Source organism: Vulpes lagopus, chromosome 12 (assembly GCF_018345385.1).
Source record: "Vulpes lagopus strain Blue_001 chromosome 12, ASM1834538v1, whole genome shotgun sequence".
NCBI classification, from domain to species: domain Eukaryota; kingdom Metazoa; phylum Chordata; class Mammalia; order Carnivora; family Canidae; genus Vulpes; species Vulpes lagopus.
Window position 1 is genome coordinate 39,066,704 of NC_054835.1, and position 15,876 is coordinate 39,082,579.

At 55.4% G+C, this 15,876-nt stretch overlaps 1 protein-coding gene across 3 annotated transcripts; it reads left to right on the plus strand.

The window, feature by feature from the left end:
• Nucleotides 1–1,943: 1,943 nt before the first annotated feature.
• RAPGEFL1 (Rap guanine nucleotide exchange factor like 1) lies at nt 1,944–15,658 on the plus strand. Of its 3 annotated transcripts, none has more exons than XM_041727070.1 (15): nt 1,945–2,857; nt 5,669–5,747; nt 6,671–6,806; nt 7,041–7,138; nt 9,171–9,283; nt 9,539–9,706; nt 10,432–10,529; nt 10,642–10,764; nt 11,340–11,518; nt 11,633–11,723; nt 12,292–12,342; nt 12,686–12,773; nt 12,959–13,023; nt 13,393–13,471; nt 13,720–15,658. In XM_041727070.1, the coding sequence occupies exons 1-15, from the start codon at nt 2,338–2,340 to the stop codon at nt 13,842–13,844; spliced, it is 2,013 nt and encodes a 670-aa protein (XP_041583004.1). In that variant the 5' UTR covers nt 1,945–2,337; the 3' UTR covers nt 13,845–15,658. The 3 variants fall into 3 exon arrangements, with proteins under 3 accessions (XP_041583007.1, XP_041583004.1, XP_041583005.1); XM_041727071.1 differs by having other exon boundaries at nt 1,946–2,857; nt 13,417–13,471; XM_041727073.1 differs by lacking the exon at nt 12,292–12,342 and having other exon boundaries at nt 1,944–2,857.
• Nucleotides 15,659–15,876: the final 218 nt, after the last annotated feature.

Consider the following 15,876-nt stretch of genomic DNA (forward strand, 5'->3'; position numbering starts at 1 on the left):
CATGTCCTGAGCTGAAGGCAGATGCTCAACGGCTCAGCCACCCAGGCATCCCCCACTTGGGGATTTTTTAAACAATTTCAGAAACCTTGGCCTCACCTCAATTTTTTTTTTTTAATATTTTACTTATTTATTCATCAGCGGCAGAGACCCAAGCAGAGGGAGAAGCAGGCTCCATGCAGGGAGCCCAATGAGGGACTTGATCCAGGAACATGCCCTGGGCCAAAGGCAGGTGCCAAACCGCTGAGCCACCCAGGCGTCCCCTCGCCTCAAAGATTTAATTGATTTAGAATGTGGCCTAGACATCAATATTTTTGAGAAATTTCCCCGGATTCCAGTATGCACTTGAGGCAAGAACCTCGGTTCTAGGAGGGCCATGACTCAATGCTGGCTTTCCTTCCTGATTCAAGTCCTTGAACTTAGTCTCTGCCCAATATCCTTGAATAGTTGCAGGGGTGTTGGGGTCCTACTCCCCAAGCTTTCAGTTTCCAGAAGTGTCTCTGCCTGTTTTATTTCCAGCCCCCACACCCTCCACACTCCCCAATTCTTCCCCCTTCCTAACTGACAATCCCAAATCCTGCCCAGAGAGGAGGTTACCAAGGCAACCAGCTTAATCTGGTAACTGTGGCATGTGCTGGGAGTGGAGCCCTCTCTTCTTATTTGGTTCACAAAATGCCTGGGGAGCTCCTAGCCACTCCAGCCAGTTTCTCCTCTTAACCCCAGGGATAGTGGGGCATCCAATAAAGGGAGCCCAGCAAGCTGATACACAGATCTCTATTCCAGCTTCTTAGCCAGAACTGTGCTCTCCGTTTTACTGTTCCTTTCCAAATCCACAAACAGATGGGCGTGCAAAGCTTGATTTCTGTGAACACATGCTCTAGCACACATAGGACCAGATAGGCACACACGGTGACATGTGTGTAGTCCACACCCTACTCAGTTCAACCACCACTCCCAGTCTTTAGCATTCCTGTCCCTGCCTGGTCCCCGCACAGTAAACAGGGGTGGGGCATTATCCAAGGAGCTTCAGTCCCTCCGGAACCTGGTGCCACTCCCCCCACCTTGTTACTTTAACCTTGATGTGTTTACACTGAGTGTGTCTCTACACCCAACTCCTCCTTCTGGGGCAGTGTATCCTTAGGGACAGAATGCTCCTGGCACAGGCATCAAGAATAAAGATCATTTAGAGTGCAAACTGGCACTACTGTCCCTGCTTCATGGCCATGTCAACTCTGGAGGGACTCTCCATGCGTAAGGACATTGGCAGTTCTGGAGCTTGTCACATCTTTGTGGCCCTGCTTTCTCCTGCTGCCAGCTGGGTCAGGTGCCCTGGTGCTCCTCATCTCCTCCCCCCTGCCTCCTGTCTCTTCTCACCTCAACTAGACCTGCCACAACCTGCTGCTCCCTGCCTGCCAGTACCTGCCTCTCACAAGCCAGGTCCTCACCACCTGTTGTGCCCTACCAGAAAGGGCAGATGGGCACCGCCCCCAGTGCCAATGCCAATCCACCCCAGGCCTTTCCAGCCCTTCCTATAGAAGGAAGATGAAGACCACAAATATGGCAAAAGACCATACTGTCGGGGTTGAGAGTGATGGACACCCAATCAGCAATCTTTTAGGTCTCACCTGAGTACAGGTAAGTCCAAGTTGCAGGCCACACACCTGCCCTACTCTGAAATGATAAAAAGCCCCTGCAACCCCCCGCCCCAAGCCAGGAATCACTCTCCATTAGTAAATCACTCCATCACCTTTGCCCGTAATTTCTGCGTCTGCTCCGACGCCAATCCTATTCACCCCTCACGATTTCCTGATTTCCCGCTTTGCCTCGAGGCCAGCCCCAGCGCCCAAGTTCAAGCCTCGCGCGGCCCAGGGGGCGGGCCCAGGAAGGACAGGGGCGGGGACTGGGCGGGGACTGGGGGAGGGGGCGCGGTCTCCGTTCTGCCACCTTCCCCCCGGCCAGGAGCGCAGCCGCCGCCGCCGCCGCCGCCGCGTCCTCTCAGCCTTGCGCTCCGCCTGCTGTCTCTGCCGCCGCAGCCCGGCCCAGGAGCGCAGAGCCCGGGGCTCTGGCCCCGCAGCTTACCCGCCCTCCGGGCTGCGTGGCGGCTGCAACCGACATGGGGGGCCACTGAGAGCGAGCACTCTCTCCCTTTGGCACCCCCCCGGGCCACTGGCCCCTGGACCCCGGCCAGCGAGCCTCGGGCACCTCTGGCCCCCAGTCCGGCGCCTGGCACAGCCCTCCGCTCTGCCCCTCCGGCTCTGAGCATCGTGTCCCCGCCCCCCCCGCCCGCGCCTGGGACACCTGGGTCCCCCGGCGGCCCCGAGGAGAGGGGCGGGGGGGGGCATGAAGCCGTTGGAGAAATTTTTGAAGAAGCAGACGTCGCAGCTGGCGGGGCGAACGGTGGCGGGAGGTCCCGGCGGGGCTCCGGGGAGCTGCGGCGGGCCTGGCGGGGGCGGGGGACCTGGCGGGGGCGGCGGTCCAGCCGGGGGACTGCGGCCGCTGCAGCGGCGTCAGAGCGTGTCTCGCCTGCTGCTCCCAGCTTTCCTCCGGGAGCCCCCCGCCGAGCCGGGGCTGGAGCCGCCCCCTGAAGAGGAAGGGGGAGAGCCGGCGGGGGTCGCGGAGGAGCTCGGCAGCGGGGGGCCCTGTTGGCTCCAGCTCGAGGAGGTGCCGGGGCCTGGGCCACTCGGGGGAGGGGGGCCCCTGCGCTCCCCTTCCTCGTACTCCTCTGACGAGCTGTCCCCGGGCGAGCCCCTGACTTCCCCGCCCTGGGCCCCCCTGGGCGCCCCCGAGCGGCCGGAGCATCTTCTGAACCGGGTGCTGGAGCGGCTCGCCGGAGGGGCCACCAGGGACAGCGCCACCTCAGGTAAGGCTCATCCATCCTGGAGTAGGGGGTTCTTACCTGGTTCCTCTTCCTTGCCCTTGGACCGTGGGGGTGGCGCTCTGCCGGCAGCCTCGGTGTGGGGTTGAGCGGTCACCTGAAGTGGGGCAGCGGCCTAGGAGAGGAACGGAGACCCTTGTGCGGGAAGCGGCAGTGCCACCTTCCTCCCTGTAGCAGCCTCACCCACCCGCTGGAGACGCTGAACCTTATTCTCCCCTTAAGCCACCCTTCCTTTCTCCTGGACATTTTACCCACAGATTCTCACGGGTGCCTGATGTTGACTACCTCCTCCTGGGGCCCCAAGTTAAGGCCTGACACACTAAGATGGAAGCTGCCCAGAGCTGATGGTGTCCCATGCCCCCACCCCCACCCCAAGAGGTGCTTTCCAAGACCTTAGGGACCTTCTAGGAGTCCCTGCTTCTGTCTAGAAGCCCCAGAGCTCAGGGCTGGCCCATCAGTGGGGCAATGCCCAATAGGCACAGGGGGCCCAAGCAGCCTTTCCGGCTCCGGCAAAGGGATGCATTGTCCTTAGCAGCTTTGGGGGAAGGAGGTGTTCTAGTTGGGGGCTGACTCAGAAGATGTTTGCTGGGGGAGAGGTGGCTGGGCAGACAGACATCAGGACCCTGCAGCACCCAGGGGGTTCTGAGCCCCTCTGCCTCCTGCCCTTCCCAAGGCAGGCCTCAGCACACGGCCTCTTTAAAAAATAATAGCCACACCCTGAGAAGCTTATTCCCTAAATGATATGCTATTTCACCACTCCCGACCAGCTCCCCTAACAAGGGAACTTTGAGGAAACTGAGGCCCCAAGCTACTGGTTAGTGGTGGAGGTAGAAGACCGATGGGTCTTTAGGTCTGCCTCTCAGCATTTCCCTAAGCCCAGTAGGGTCTGAGGATGGGAGACCTGGTTGAGGGCCTAAAGATGGGGGTTTCACATTTTGCTCTTAGAACTCTGCAGGGAGCCTGGACCGAGGCGTGTGGACTAGGACACCACTCCCCCAGATTTTTCTCAAGACCTGGGTCCTCTCCTTGGCTCAGCTGTCGTTGCCCTGGGGAGCTGACACCTTTTGGATTTAATTAGAAAAATATCAGACACACACAGCTCTCCTAACCATAACTTCCCGCCTACACCACACACCCTGTGTCTCTATGACACATTTCCTAGGGAGGCTGTGCATTGGACCAGAGCCTGGCTTGGAAGAGACAGAAGCTAAACTGTAGCCCCCATAGCAGCATCTCCCCCACTCTGCCCCATGTTCGTCTTCATTTACTCTGGCTTCGCACTCCCATGAGATAGGAAGGGTGTTGGGCATCCCTACTCCTTGTTGCCCACGGCTGGGGCTCTCAGACTCACTTTAAGAAACTAGCAGGCTAGCTAGGCAAAAAGGGAAAGGGAGGCTCTATCTTTCCCCTTCCACGGGGACCTGGTGCCACACACTCTACCTGGTCTCCTGTAGGGAAAAACTTTTGAATTTATTGTCACCTTATTATATGGGCTGGCAAGCTAGATCTCCAGCGTAACTGGTTTGAGGAACCTCAAACCAGTCCCAGGGTAAATGAAAATCAGCTTAACCTGCTACTCTGATACTCTCCAGTACAACCAGTGTTGTCAAGCCATCTTGGCTTCCTCCCAGGTTGTGTGGGAGGGAGGACTTACAGAAGTTACCCTCAAACCAGTCAAAAACTCATCTGAGCAGCCCTATCTAACCACTGTGCTCTACCCTGACAAGCTGCTTGCCTCAGGCATACTGAGCAAAGAACAAAGACTCAGGAGTCTGGGTTCCTACTCAAGCCCCAGGCAAGTCCCTCCCAGCTCTGGGCCTCGGTTTCTCATTTATGAAGTGCAACAGTTGAAGTAGAGGATCTTGTGTTGGTTCTCCTCCTCTACCTTCATGGCTAGAATCAGAGGCCAGGAGGTGGTAAGCCAAAGGATCTCAGAAGCCTCAGTTTTGTCCTGGGGTAGTGCCTGGGGACCTGGCCCTAACCTGTCCTGGTGAGGACACCTGGCTCCCTCCCTGCTCCCTGCGTGTCTCTGTGTGCCAGGCTGCCCTGCCCCACCCCAGGGCTGGCTGCAAGTCAGGGCGACCTTGTACCTGGCTGACTGGCTGAGCCAGGCCCAGATGGGGGAGTGGAGGGGAAAAAGGTGGTGAGAGCCACTCCCCTCCACCCTTCCATTATTAACTCTTCCATCTCTGGGCATCCAGAGGACACAGGGCTTCTATTTAAGGGCTTTGGGGATCAAAGAGATGGCAGTCACTCCCTCTCCCTTTTAATGGAGCTGGTTTCACCTGCTTAGTTGGAACTCAAAGCTGTTAGGTGGGGAGTAGGGAAGGGAGGAGGAATACACACACACACACACACACACACACACACACACCACTGACCCTAACCTCTACACACCACTGACCCTAACCTCTGTGTTTGTAAGTTCTTTGTCTAGAGACACTTCTGTGATCTCTCTCCGTTTTGGGGCAGATCTCAAGCTTGCTGTATTATCTGACCAGCTTCCCACGCACATTGAAGAGTAGTGGGCGTGGCCATCAAAGGGCGCCCCCTCCTTCCCTCCAGCTGCCTTGGCAGCTGCCAACCCCACCCCCGCAGCGGCTGCCCAGAACCTTCACACGTGTGTGCACGCGCACGCACGCGCGTACTTGTGTAGAGCATGACGGGGCAGGTGGCTCGGGCTCCAGGCTGGCTAAGGAGAACTCACTCTAGGAGGCAAGAGAAGGGGGTAGTGAGTGTCCGGTCGGGTTCTGGAAGTGCCTGCCTGACATCAGTGGCGCCAATTGATCTCTACAGATATCCTGCTGGATGACATCGTCCTCACCCATTCTCTCTTCCTCCCCACGGAGAAATTTCTGCAGGAGCTACACCAGTAATATCCTTTTATGGAGCTTGCAATAGGGGAGGTCAGGAGGAAGCCACTCTCCCTGCCCCACATGTGACATCAGAAGCTCAGTGCTTCCCTAGGACACACTCCTGGGTTTCAATTCCAAGGGTTTTACTCACAGCTGTTTGACCTTGGGCAGACCACCTAACCTCCTGGGGCCTCAGTTTCCTATTCTGTAAAATGGAGGTAAATAACACCTGTGCTGCCTACCTATGTGGCTGCTGTGGAGATCAATCTGATAGAGATATGGGAGTGCTTTGGAGACACAGCAGAGCCCTGTGCAAATGTAAGGTGTTATTATTCTATTAAGGGTGCTTCTCTCCCCACTGAATTGTTGCTCTAAACATCTGGTTGCCCAGTGGGTTATTATAGGATCCTATGTAAACATCAGGTCACTGGCTGTGCTTTAGTGGGGTCTGCTAGAGATGCTAGAGACAGGCCACTGGCCAGGCTATTCGTAGGGTCTCATGTAAGCATAGGACCTCTCGCTGAGTTATTCTAGGATCTAATTGTAAATGTCAGGCCACTGAGTAGAATACCATAGGCTCTCTTAGAAAACACCAGGCCTTACACTGAGGTATGGTCAGGTTTGTGGTAAGCATCATTGACCTCAAGTTGTGGGCTGATCAGAGCTTGGGTGGGTCCAGGCAGGGCATCTTCAAGTGAAATTCAAATAGGCAGGATGTAGTCAGATGGATGTGGTCAACTGGGTGCCATCCCTACCTACTTTGAGCAAAAGCCCAGGCTGAGGCATGAGGCAGTTTTGGCTCCAAGGACCCCTGTACCACCCTTCTCCCTGGCCCCAGACCTCAAGGCTATTTGGGAGGGTTAAACCACCCACTGCTTCTCATCTCCCTTCCCAGTTTCCTCGGGTCTGCCTGCCCAGGGCTTTTTCTTAACTAAGGGGTCAGTTTTGTTTGGGCAGGAGGTATGGAGGGCCCGGAGGGGCTGGGCCGGAAGCAGGCTTGTCTGGCCATGCTCCTTCATTTCCTGGACACCTACCAGGGGCTGCTACAGGAGGAAGAGGGGGCCGGCCGCATCATCAAGGTGGGCCTGGGAATAGAAGGTGGGTGAACAGGCTATTAGCTCTGGAAGGTGGGGGGGTCCTTTGAAGGAGCCATACTCCTTAAACTGGGTACCTGGAAGGAGAAGATGCCAGTGGACCTCAGTCTATATGGCTCCTCTATGTTCTAAGACATGGAGACCCTGCCCTCGCCCTTGCTAATAGCAATGCTTGGGATGAGATCCCTGCCTTTACCTTCTCTCTCCTTTGTTCCCCAGGATCTGTACCTGCTGATTATGAAGGATGAGTCCCTTTACCAGGACCTCCGAGAGGACACACTGAGACTGCACCAGCTTGTGGAAACAGTGGAGCTAAAGTGAGGGGGATGGGTTGGGGAAGGGGCTAGGACAGAAGTCCCCCATATTCCCCTGTTACGGGGACTGCCTCTGGCCTTTTGATTCCAATTCAGTTTTATTTTAGCCCCTTTCTCTTGCTAGAGTGTAGCACAGAGCATGGCTTCCAGTCACACGTTTCCCATCCATTTATTTGTTAATCCAACTGTGTACTGGTACATATTTAACAACCAGCACTTCAGGGGGAAAAAAAAAATCCCAATTTGTAGCTTTTGCTGATTCCCATGATGTAAATTCTCCCATTGGCTGATTTCCAGCTAGCAACATGACGTCACTGAATGTGAAGTTGGGAAGAAATATGTAGTAGTAGGCCATTATCTAGTATTTTCACCAAATACCAGAGAGGTAAATAACTCCAAGACGATAGATAATAGCAAAATATGGTAAAACAGAATACTACCTTCTGTGGTAATAATTTGGCTAGAAGTTTATAGGACATTTTTTTATTAATGGCTGTTTAAAGACCCATAGGCAGGGATCCCTGGGTGGCGCAGCGGTTTAGCGCCTGCCTTTGGCCCAGGGCGCGATCCTGGAGACCTGGGATCGAATCCCACGTTGGGCTCCCGGTGCATGGAGCCTACTTCTCCCTCTGCCTATGTCTCTGCCTCTCTCTCTTTCTCTCTGTGTGACTATCATAAAAAAAAAAAAAGATCCATAGGCAGAATATCGCCAAATTACATAATCTGTTCTCATGAGCCACTGTGAGCCAGCTTCAGGACCCCATTGTGTCAGTCTGCCCGTCCATCCCTCTGGCCATTTCAGTCTCCCCCCCACTCCATTTCCACCATCACAACCCTCATTCAGACCTCATTAGCTCTCACCTGGATTATTGCCACAGCCTCTTGCCCAGGGCTCATGGTCTTGCCACAGCCTCTTGCCCAGCTCATGGTCTTGCATCCTCTCCCTTCTTATGCTGACACCAGAGAGTTCCTTCCAGTTTGACGACATCATGCTCCTATTCTAAAACCATCCAGGGGGATCCCTGGGTGGCACAGTGGTTTGGCGCCTGCCTTTGGCCCAGGGCGCGATCCTGGAGACCCGGGATCGAATCCCACGTTGGGCTCCCGGTGCATGGAGCCTGCTTCTCCCTCTGCCTGTGTCTCTGCCTCTCTCTCTCTCTCTGTGTGACTATCATAAATAAATAAAAAATAAATAAAAAACAAAACCGTCCAGGGCTCCCTATTGCCCACAAGACAAAATCGCAACACCCTTGCACAGCATTCAACACTCCTGCCTCATGTCCCAGGTCCCTCAGCCCCCATGACACTCCCTACACACCCTACCATTCCCTGAACTCCTGGGCATTCCCAATCCCAATTTCTTGCTGTCATGTACATGGTCCACTCCTGAAGGACCACCCTGCACCCACTTCTCTTTCTGTTGTCTTTCAAGGCCCAGGTCAATGCTGTCTTCCCCATGAAAGTTTCCCCTCCCTCGTGTCAACAAAACTCTCCTTGTACCTTTGTTATATCACCCAACACCTCCAGCCTCGTGTTAGAAGTCGCTACTTCTAACGGCATACACGTCTGTCTCCCTCCCAGGCTGTGAAGTCCTTGTCGGCAAAATTCAGCAAACAAGCAGATGACCTACACCTACCATGTGCCAAGTGGTGTGCTAGGCCTGGAGGGTGAAAAAAAAATTCAGGAAGAACTAAGCCCCGCCCTCAAAAGCTCTTAGTCTTGCAAAAGAGATAAGATATGCACATAAACAAATATTAGCCCAGTGTCCTACAGCAGTTGAGGCCAAAAAGTGACCTTTCCTGATGGGTGGGGTGGATCAGAGAAATCATGGAAGAGGTGGCATCTGATTTGAGTCACTTTAACAGTTGTTCCATGCTGGCCATTGTCTCTCTTCTGACTTCTTCACCACTTTCTGAACTTGGTGCTGGTGCATCCTTGATTCAGTTCTGATAATCCAATCCCTGCTTGACGGTTGCCTGCCTGGCACTCCATATGCGTGGCAGGACTTCCTGACACCCAGCTGTGTCCATGCCAGGATCCCAGAGGAAAGCCAGCCTCCCAGCAAGCAAGTGAAGCCACTCTTCCGTCACTTCCGCCGGATTGACTCCTGTCTGCAGACCCGAGTGGCCTTCCGTGGCTCTGATGAGAGTGAGTGTGTACATTAAGATGGGCAGAGCTTCCAGAGTGGCTCTGAGGGCCCCCTGGCGTCTCTGGGTCTTGGGCACCCTCAGTGCAGTCTCCTTGTGTAGTAGAACCTGTCCTTTTCACAGTCTCTTTTTTCAGAAGCCAACCAATTTAGGGCTAGGGGTGAGATGGGGTGGGAGACTAATGTGCTCTGGAGGGGACTGTGCCAGTGCTGCCATTCTGCTTTCTAATGAGAAGCCACTTCCTGTCTCTGCCCAGTCTTCTGCCGGGTGTACATGCCTGACCACTCTTACGTGACCATACGCAGCCGCCTCTCCGCATCTGTGCAGGACATTCTGGGCTCTGTGACAGAAAAATTGCAGTACTCGGAGGAGCCTGCAGGGCGTGAGGACTCCCTCATCCTGGTAGCTGTGGCCTCCTCCGGAGGTGAGGCTCAGAAAGAGCTGGGGTGGGTAGTGGGGTCAGGGGGGGCAGGAGAGAAGAAACTCACAAGCCCTGGGGCAGGGGCAAACAGGAATTCTGGGCCCTGGCTCCTCAAAGTGTGGTCCTGGGACCAGCCACATTGAGCATCACCTGGGAACTTATTAAAACTGCAATCCCTCAGACCCTACTTCAGACCTGCCCATTCAGAGTAAGCATTTTAACAAAGTTTCCAGGTGATTCCTGTGCATACTAAGGTTTGGGAAGCACTGGTCCAAAACACTTGGATTCTGATCTAGGTTCTTGCCTCTGTACTCATCTTGGGATCTGGTTCTTTAACCTCACAGAGCATCTGAGGATGCTGTGGTTTTGAGGCTAAAACACATGCAGTGGGCCTCCAATCCCTGTGGAAAGGCAGAAAGCCTGCAATGTAGCCAGAGCCCTTTTCTTCTGAGGCAAGGAAAAAAATGTTCCAGTGTCATGGGGATGATACAGTGAGGGAACAGCTGTGGAAGAATGTTGGGAGTAAAAAGGAAGTTATGAACACAAGAGAAATCATTATTTGAAAAAGTTCAGATAAATATGGCATAAACTGGTGATAACACGAATCCCATGAGTCTAGAACATGTTGGTGCAGGGTTAGGAGTTTCCAGAAGGGATGGAGACAGTGGCTGGGGTGTGAGAGGGTGCAGGTGGCCGGGGCTGAGGCAGAGCAGCTCATTCTCCTGCAGAGAAGGTCCTTCTCCAGCCGACTGAAGATTGTGTCTTCACCACACTGGGCATCAACAGCCATCTGTTTGCCTGCACTCGTGACAGCTATGAGGCCCTGGTAAGAACTCTGCCACAAGGCCTGGGCTGGGAGCGAGGGCCCAGAGGGGCTATGGGCAGAAACTCACAAGCCCAGAGTGGAGTCCAGCCCCTGTGGCCCTGCCTGCCACCAGATGCCCCTCCCTGAGGAGATCCAGGTCTCCCCGGGAGACACAGAGATCCACCGAGTGGAGCCTGAGGACGTTGCCAATCACCTTACTGCCTTCCACTGGGAGCTGTTCCGATGTGTGCACGAGGTGGGGACTGTAGCTAGTGCTGGGCTGGGGACCTGGAGGGAGAAACATGCCAACATGGGTGGTCTGGAGATGGGCAATGTGTGCAGCTGAACTTCGGGATTAGAAGGCTGGCTGCCAGGGTGTCCTGGGCAATTCACCCCAACTCACCCTAGATCATCTAAGCCTTATATCCCTGATCTGGGGGGAAAAAAACAAGAGCAAAGAGAGAGACCCCCCCCCCTTAGTAAGGTGGGTCTTACATAGAACCTGATCCATGGTTAGTATTTTTAAACTATTCTCTATTAAAGAAAGAATATAAGGCAGTTACAATAATGTCTATCAGATGGTTCAAGGACCTGGCACCTAGTAAGTTCTCAATAGAGTGGTGTATTATTAATGTTGCTTCCCCCCCCCACCCCTGTCTCTGTTGCAACCCGGCTTGTCCCCGTTTCTTTCTCTTCGCAACCCCTCCCTCTGCCACCCTCTGGCCCTTCCCTCCGTTGGGTACGCACCGCCACCTGCCACCTGCCACCTGCCTGCCCACCTCCCCAACGCACCGGTGCCCCCCCGCCGGCCTGCTGCCACCATGGCCGCAGCTGGAATTCGTGGACTACGTGTTCCATGGGGAGCGCGGCCGCCGAGAGACAGCCAACCTGGAGCTGCTGCTGCAGCGCTGCAGCGAGGTCACGCACTGGGTGGCCACCGAGGTGCTACTCTGCGAGGCACCGGGCAAACGCGCACAGCTGCTCAAGAAGTTCCTCAAGATCGCGGCCATGTGAGTGTGGCCAGTCAGCTGGGGGTGGGGGAAGTGGGGGGGAGTGGGGGGGTTGGGGGGTGGAGGCCCCTGAGGGCGCACTGACCCCCGAACCCTTCCCCCGCGCCCCCGCAGCTGCAAGCAGAACCAGGACCTGCTGTCCTTCTATGCTGTGGTCATGGGGCTGGACAACGCCGCGGTCAGCCGCCTGCGGCTCACCTGGGAGGTGATGACGCCGCTGCCCTCTCCTCCCCCCACCACCTGTGCTGGCCCTGCTCGGGATCTTGGCCTCCTGGGTTCACCCCAGTGCGTCCCCTGCGCCCCTGCCCCTGCATCCGCTGCTGGCCACCAGGGAGCCTCTAGAGGTGCCTGGACAGAAGGAGGCTCCCCGTTCTGGCAGGTCCAGCCCCAGGGCATGTAGCTTGGCTAATGGACCCTGTCCTTGGGCAAATTAGTAAAAAGCTAGAATCCCCGTGGGAGGGGGGCAGGCAGCCCAGGCCTGGTCACAGACTTGGATAACTGGATTTCACCCAACACTCAGTGAGGCCCCTAGTTCATAGCCAATGCCTGAGCAGAGAGGCTCCAATTCCTCGGAATAATTCATTCCTCTAGGCGGCTTCCAGCTCCCTAGACGGTACCAAGGGCTGGCTTTATTTCCCCACCTACCAGCTTGCCAGCCCCATGCAAGAGAGCCAGGCCCTTTCCCCCTCTGACACCTGAGGATTAGCCAGAGATGCCATGAAGCCCAAGGAGCTCTGCTCTGACATTCTTTCTCCTTCCTTCAACCTCTGCAGAAGCTGCCAGGGAAATTCAAAAACTTGTTCCGCAAATTTGAGAACCTGACAGTGAGTGGGTTCAGCTCTTTTATCTGCTCCTGGACTTGCACCCCAGAAACCCCCTGTCCCCATAAACCTTCTTCCTCAAACTTCCCTTCAAGGTTTTCAGCGCCTGAGACTGCCCCCACCCCATGCTGGGAGGGGAGGTGGGGGAGGATTGCTAACCAGTTTTCCATGGAGGAGGGAGGAGAACAGTCAAGCCCCTCTCCACCTCACCCCCAGCTAGACACCCGTGCACACCCCTCTCTGATCAGAGATGGATCTAGAGCAGGGGGATGAGGGAGGAGTACAGGACATCTTTAAGGTCCGTGGGAACTATCTGTCCCTTTACTTCTCTTCCCTGGAATATCAGGACCCCTGCCGGAACCACAAAAGCTACCGAGAAGTCATCTCCAAGATGAAGCCTCCTGTGATTCCCTTCGTGCCTCTGATCCTCAAAGGTGAGAGTCACTCTTGTGCTCTTCTAGCCACATTCTCCATGCCTCACTTCTGGCTCTGGACCCCTGTCACTCAGGCCAGAGTGCCTACCTGAACAGGAGACCCCTAGTGAGGGATGTTGGGGAGAGGAAGGGCCCTTTGGACCTCCTCTTTTCTTTCTCACATATGCTTCTCTTCTATCCTCTAGACTTGACTTTCCTGCACGAGGGGAGTAAGACCCTTGTCGATGGTTTGGTGAACATTGAGAAGCTGGTGAGTGGCCTGCCAGCCCTGACCCAGGAGCGGGGGCTGGCATCCCTCCCCTTCTCCTGGCAGCCCCCTAAAGATAGCAGCCTTCCTCTTTGGTGCCCAGCTTGCCTGACAGACTCCTGACTGTCCCTGGTGGCATTGCTGTGGCAACCCGCCCACAGGGTGGCAAAGCTGACAGGCAGCTGGGGCTGGGACAGGGATGGGGGGGAGGTGCGCAATACTACCTCTCCTCCTGCCCATTACATCCCTCCTTTGGTTCTTCAGAGACCCTCCAGAATTTGACCCTGAAGGGAGTAGGGTAAAACCAGCAGAGTTGGAGAATGGAGCAGGGGGAGCATTAGAGGGGGGAGCATCTTTCCATACCCTTTTTAGGGCTCATTCCTTGTCATCTCCCAGCATTCAGTGGCTGAAAAAGTGAGGACAATCCGCAAATACCGGAGTCGGCCCCTTTGTGAGTACCCAGGCTTCTGAGAGCTTTGCAGGCAGAGCTCTGATTGAGTTGGGAGGGTTCCGGGAGGAGTCCCTACTCAGTTCTTTATCTCCTTAAACTTGTCAGCTCTCCAGCCTCTCCTTGGCCTCCCCAGGGGCCCTTATGCCCAACACCTGTCCCAATCCACAGCCCTGTCCTCTGGCTGGTATGCATGTAGAGCAAGAAGGGAGGCTGGGAGCCTGAACACTTCTCTCTTGTCATGCACCCAGGCCTGGATATGGAGGCGTCCCCCCATCACCTGCAGACCAAGGCCTATGTGCGCCAGTTCCAGGTCATCGACAACCAGAACCTCCTCTTTGAGCTCTCCTACAAGCTGGAGGCTAATAGTCAGTAAGAACAGAGGTTCTGGTTGGCGCCTCACCAAGGTCCTCGGGCACCTGGCACTCAAGCACTTTGCACGATGTCCCAAACCACCTCTGACATCTTTCTGCTGGAGCAACTTCCTGCCCCTTAGGAAAGAGTCGGATGGACTTACCCCTGGACTCATAAGCCTGTTCATCCTGCTGAAGTCCTCTCCCCCTTGCTCCTTCAAGCCAAAACCACATTCTGCTGGTTCCTGCCCTCGTGGGAAGGGGGGCACTGTGCTCCTTCCTCTGTCTTCTCCCATTGAGGTCCGTTCTAGAGATGGAGTTTCCAATCTCCTCCCTAGCAGACAGGAAAGCTGCCCACCCTCCTGTCTCACAGAGCGGAATTGTGGGAGGGAATTGGCAGCTGTCCTTTCCACCCCTGTCCGCCTTCTCCCTGGTCAGGGCTGGGAGCCCTGGATGTACCCCCCTGGAATATTATATTGCCCTTGTGTCTGTGTGTGTGTATGCCTGTCCCCTTTAAGAAGCAGGAATGCATCTGGTAATTGAGAGAGGGTGATGTGTGTAGGGTTTCGTGCTACCCTGGTCTACTCTGCCCTGTGATGGTATGGGGTGCTTTCCCCACCCCCACCACTCCCTGCTCAGCTCCTTTTGCTGCCCTGCATGCCCAAGCCTGTGGGTGAAGCTGTTCATGGGGCAGGGGGCAGCAGCAGGTGGGAGGGGTTACCTGTCAGCCCTTGTGAGTCCCCAACTCAGGCTTCCCCAGGTGTCTGGGTGGGGTCCAATGAGAGGGTAAAAGATGCTCAGGGAAACACAGGCCTAAGCTGCCTACAGGACACTCCTTCTGCATTGCAGGGTAGAATGTGGCGGTATCAGGAGTTGGGGGTGTCTGCTGCCCACACTCCTGCTTTTGGAGTGTCTACTGCTCAGAGGGGAGCAATCAACCCCCTTCTGGCCCTTCTGTGGGACACCCACAACATGGTCTCTATCCTTCCCCCTGTCTTGACTCCTCCTGGGTCTTCCCCATCCGAGGGAAGGAGGTGGTGGACCCCTGTACCTGGGCAGGCAGCCCCCAGAAGTGAGGGGAGTGAATGGCCAAGACCATAAAGGCAAAACTGGACTGTGGTGATGCCTTTAATACCTCTCTGTCTTCCCACTGTCTCCTGCATGGGCCTCCAGGGCCGAGGGGCACAGGGCTCCTGGCAGCTACTGGGTGAGGTTTCCTGGCACAGCCTCATCCCTCTTCTCTCTGGCCCACCTCTCTCCTTTCCGAAGAGGCAGTGGCAGCAGCAGCCAAAGCAGCTGCTGCTCCTGCTCTGGGGGTGTATATATTTTTTACCAAAAGCTCTGGAATTGTAAATTTATTTTTTAAAATTCAAAGAGGGGAAGAGCCTTGTATTATATGTAAACATTGTATCATAGGTTACGTTGTACAGTCCCTTTTATACAGTGGTCTGTCTTGTTCCTGCCACAGAAAATGTGTATGGACTCTCCCCACCCTCATCCCCACCTGCACAGGCACCCTGTCTCACCTCCTCCATCCCTTAGGCAGTGACCATAGGGCCCCTCCCACTCCCTGTGTCCTCCCTGCAGCTATCCACCTTTCTCTCCCTATGGCCATCCTTCCCTCCTGGTTCTGCGTGGCAGACTTCTCACACAGCTCCCATTTCCCTCTTCAAGCACTGGGCTCCAGTGGTCCGGTCTCAGCTGCTGCCCACCCCTAGCCTTGATGCCTGCCCCACTGCTCCCCAGCTTGGCCAGAGTGAACCGTGTGTCCTGTACAGGCTAGGTTGTCTGCAGAAACCGCTGGGTGGAGAAGAAGCTGATAAAGTCTATGAATCAAGCTGCTTGCCGTTCTCCATTCTGTTTCTCTGAAGCTGGGGAAAGGGTGAGGGAGGGAAGAGGGGGGAACCCCCACTCAGTGCACTGGGCCCATCAGCTGGGCTGTTCTGGACTAACTCAACATGTGCATGAGAGGGAACGGTGCCAACCTCATGAGACTTGTCACATACTGACTGGAAGTGGAAGTTTGAGTTCTTCCATGTTCTAGGTGCCATAGAC

Bases quoted from the DNA above. Each gene is read 5' to 3' on its own strand.
- RAPGEFL1 (XM_041727070.1), top strand. From the start codon at position 2,338: ATGAAGCCGTTGGAGAAATTTTTGAAGAAGCAGACGTCGCAGCTGGCG. The intron at 7,139-9,170 runs GTGAGGGGGATG...TGTCCATGCCAG, and splicing joins GTGGAAACAGTGGAGCTAAA to GATCCCAGAGGAAAGCCAGC. The intron at 10,530-10,641 runs GTAAGAACTCTG...GCCTGCCACCAG, and splicing joins GTGACAGCTATGAGGCCCTG to ATGCCCCTCCCTGAGGAGAT.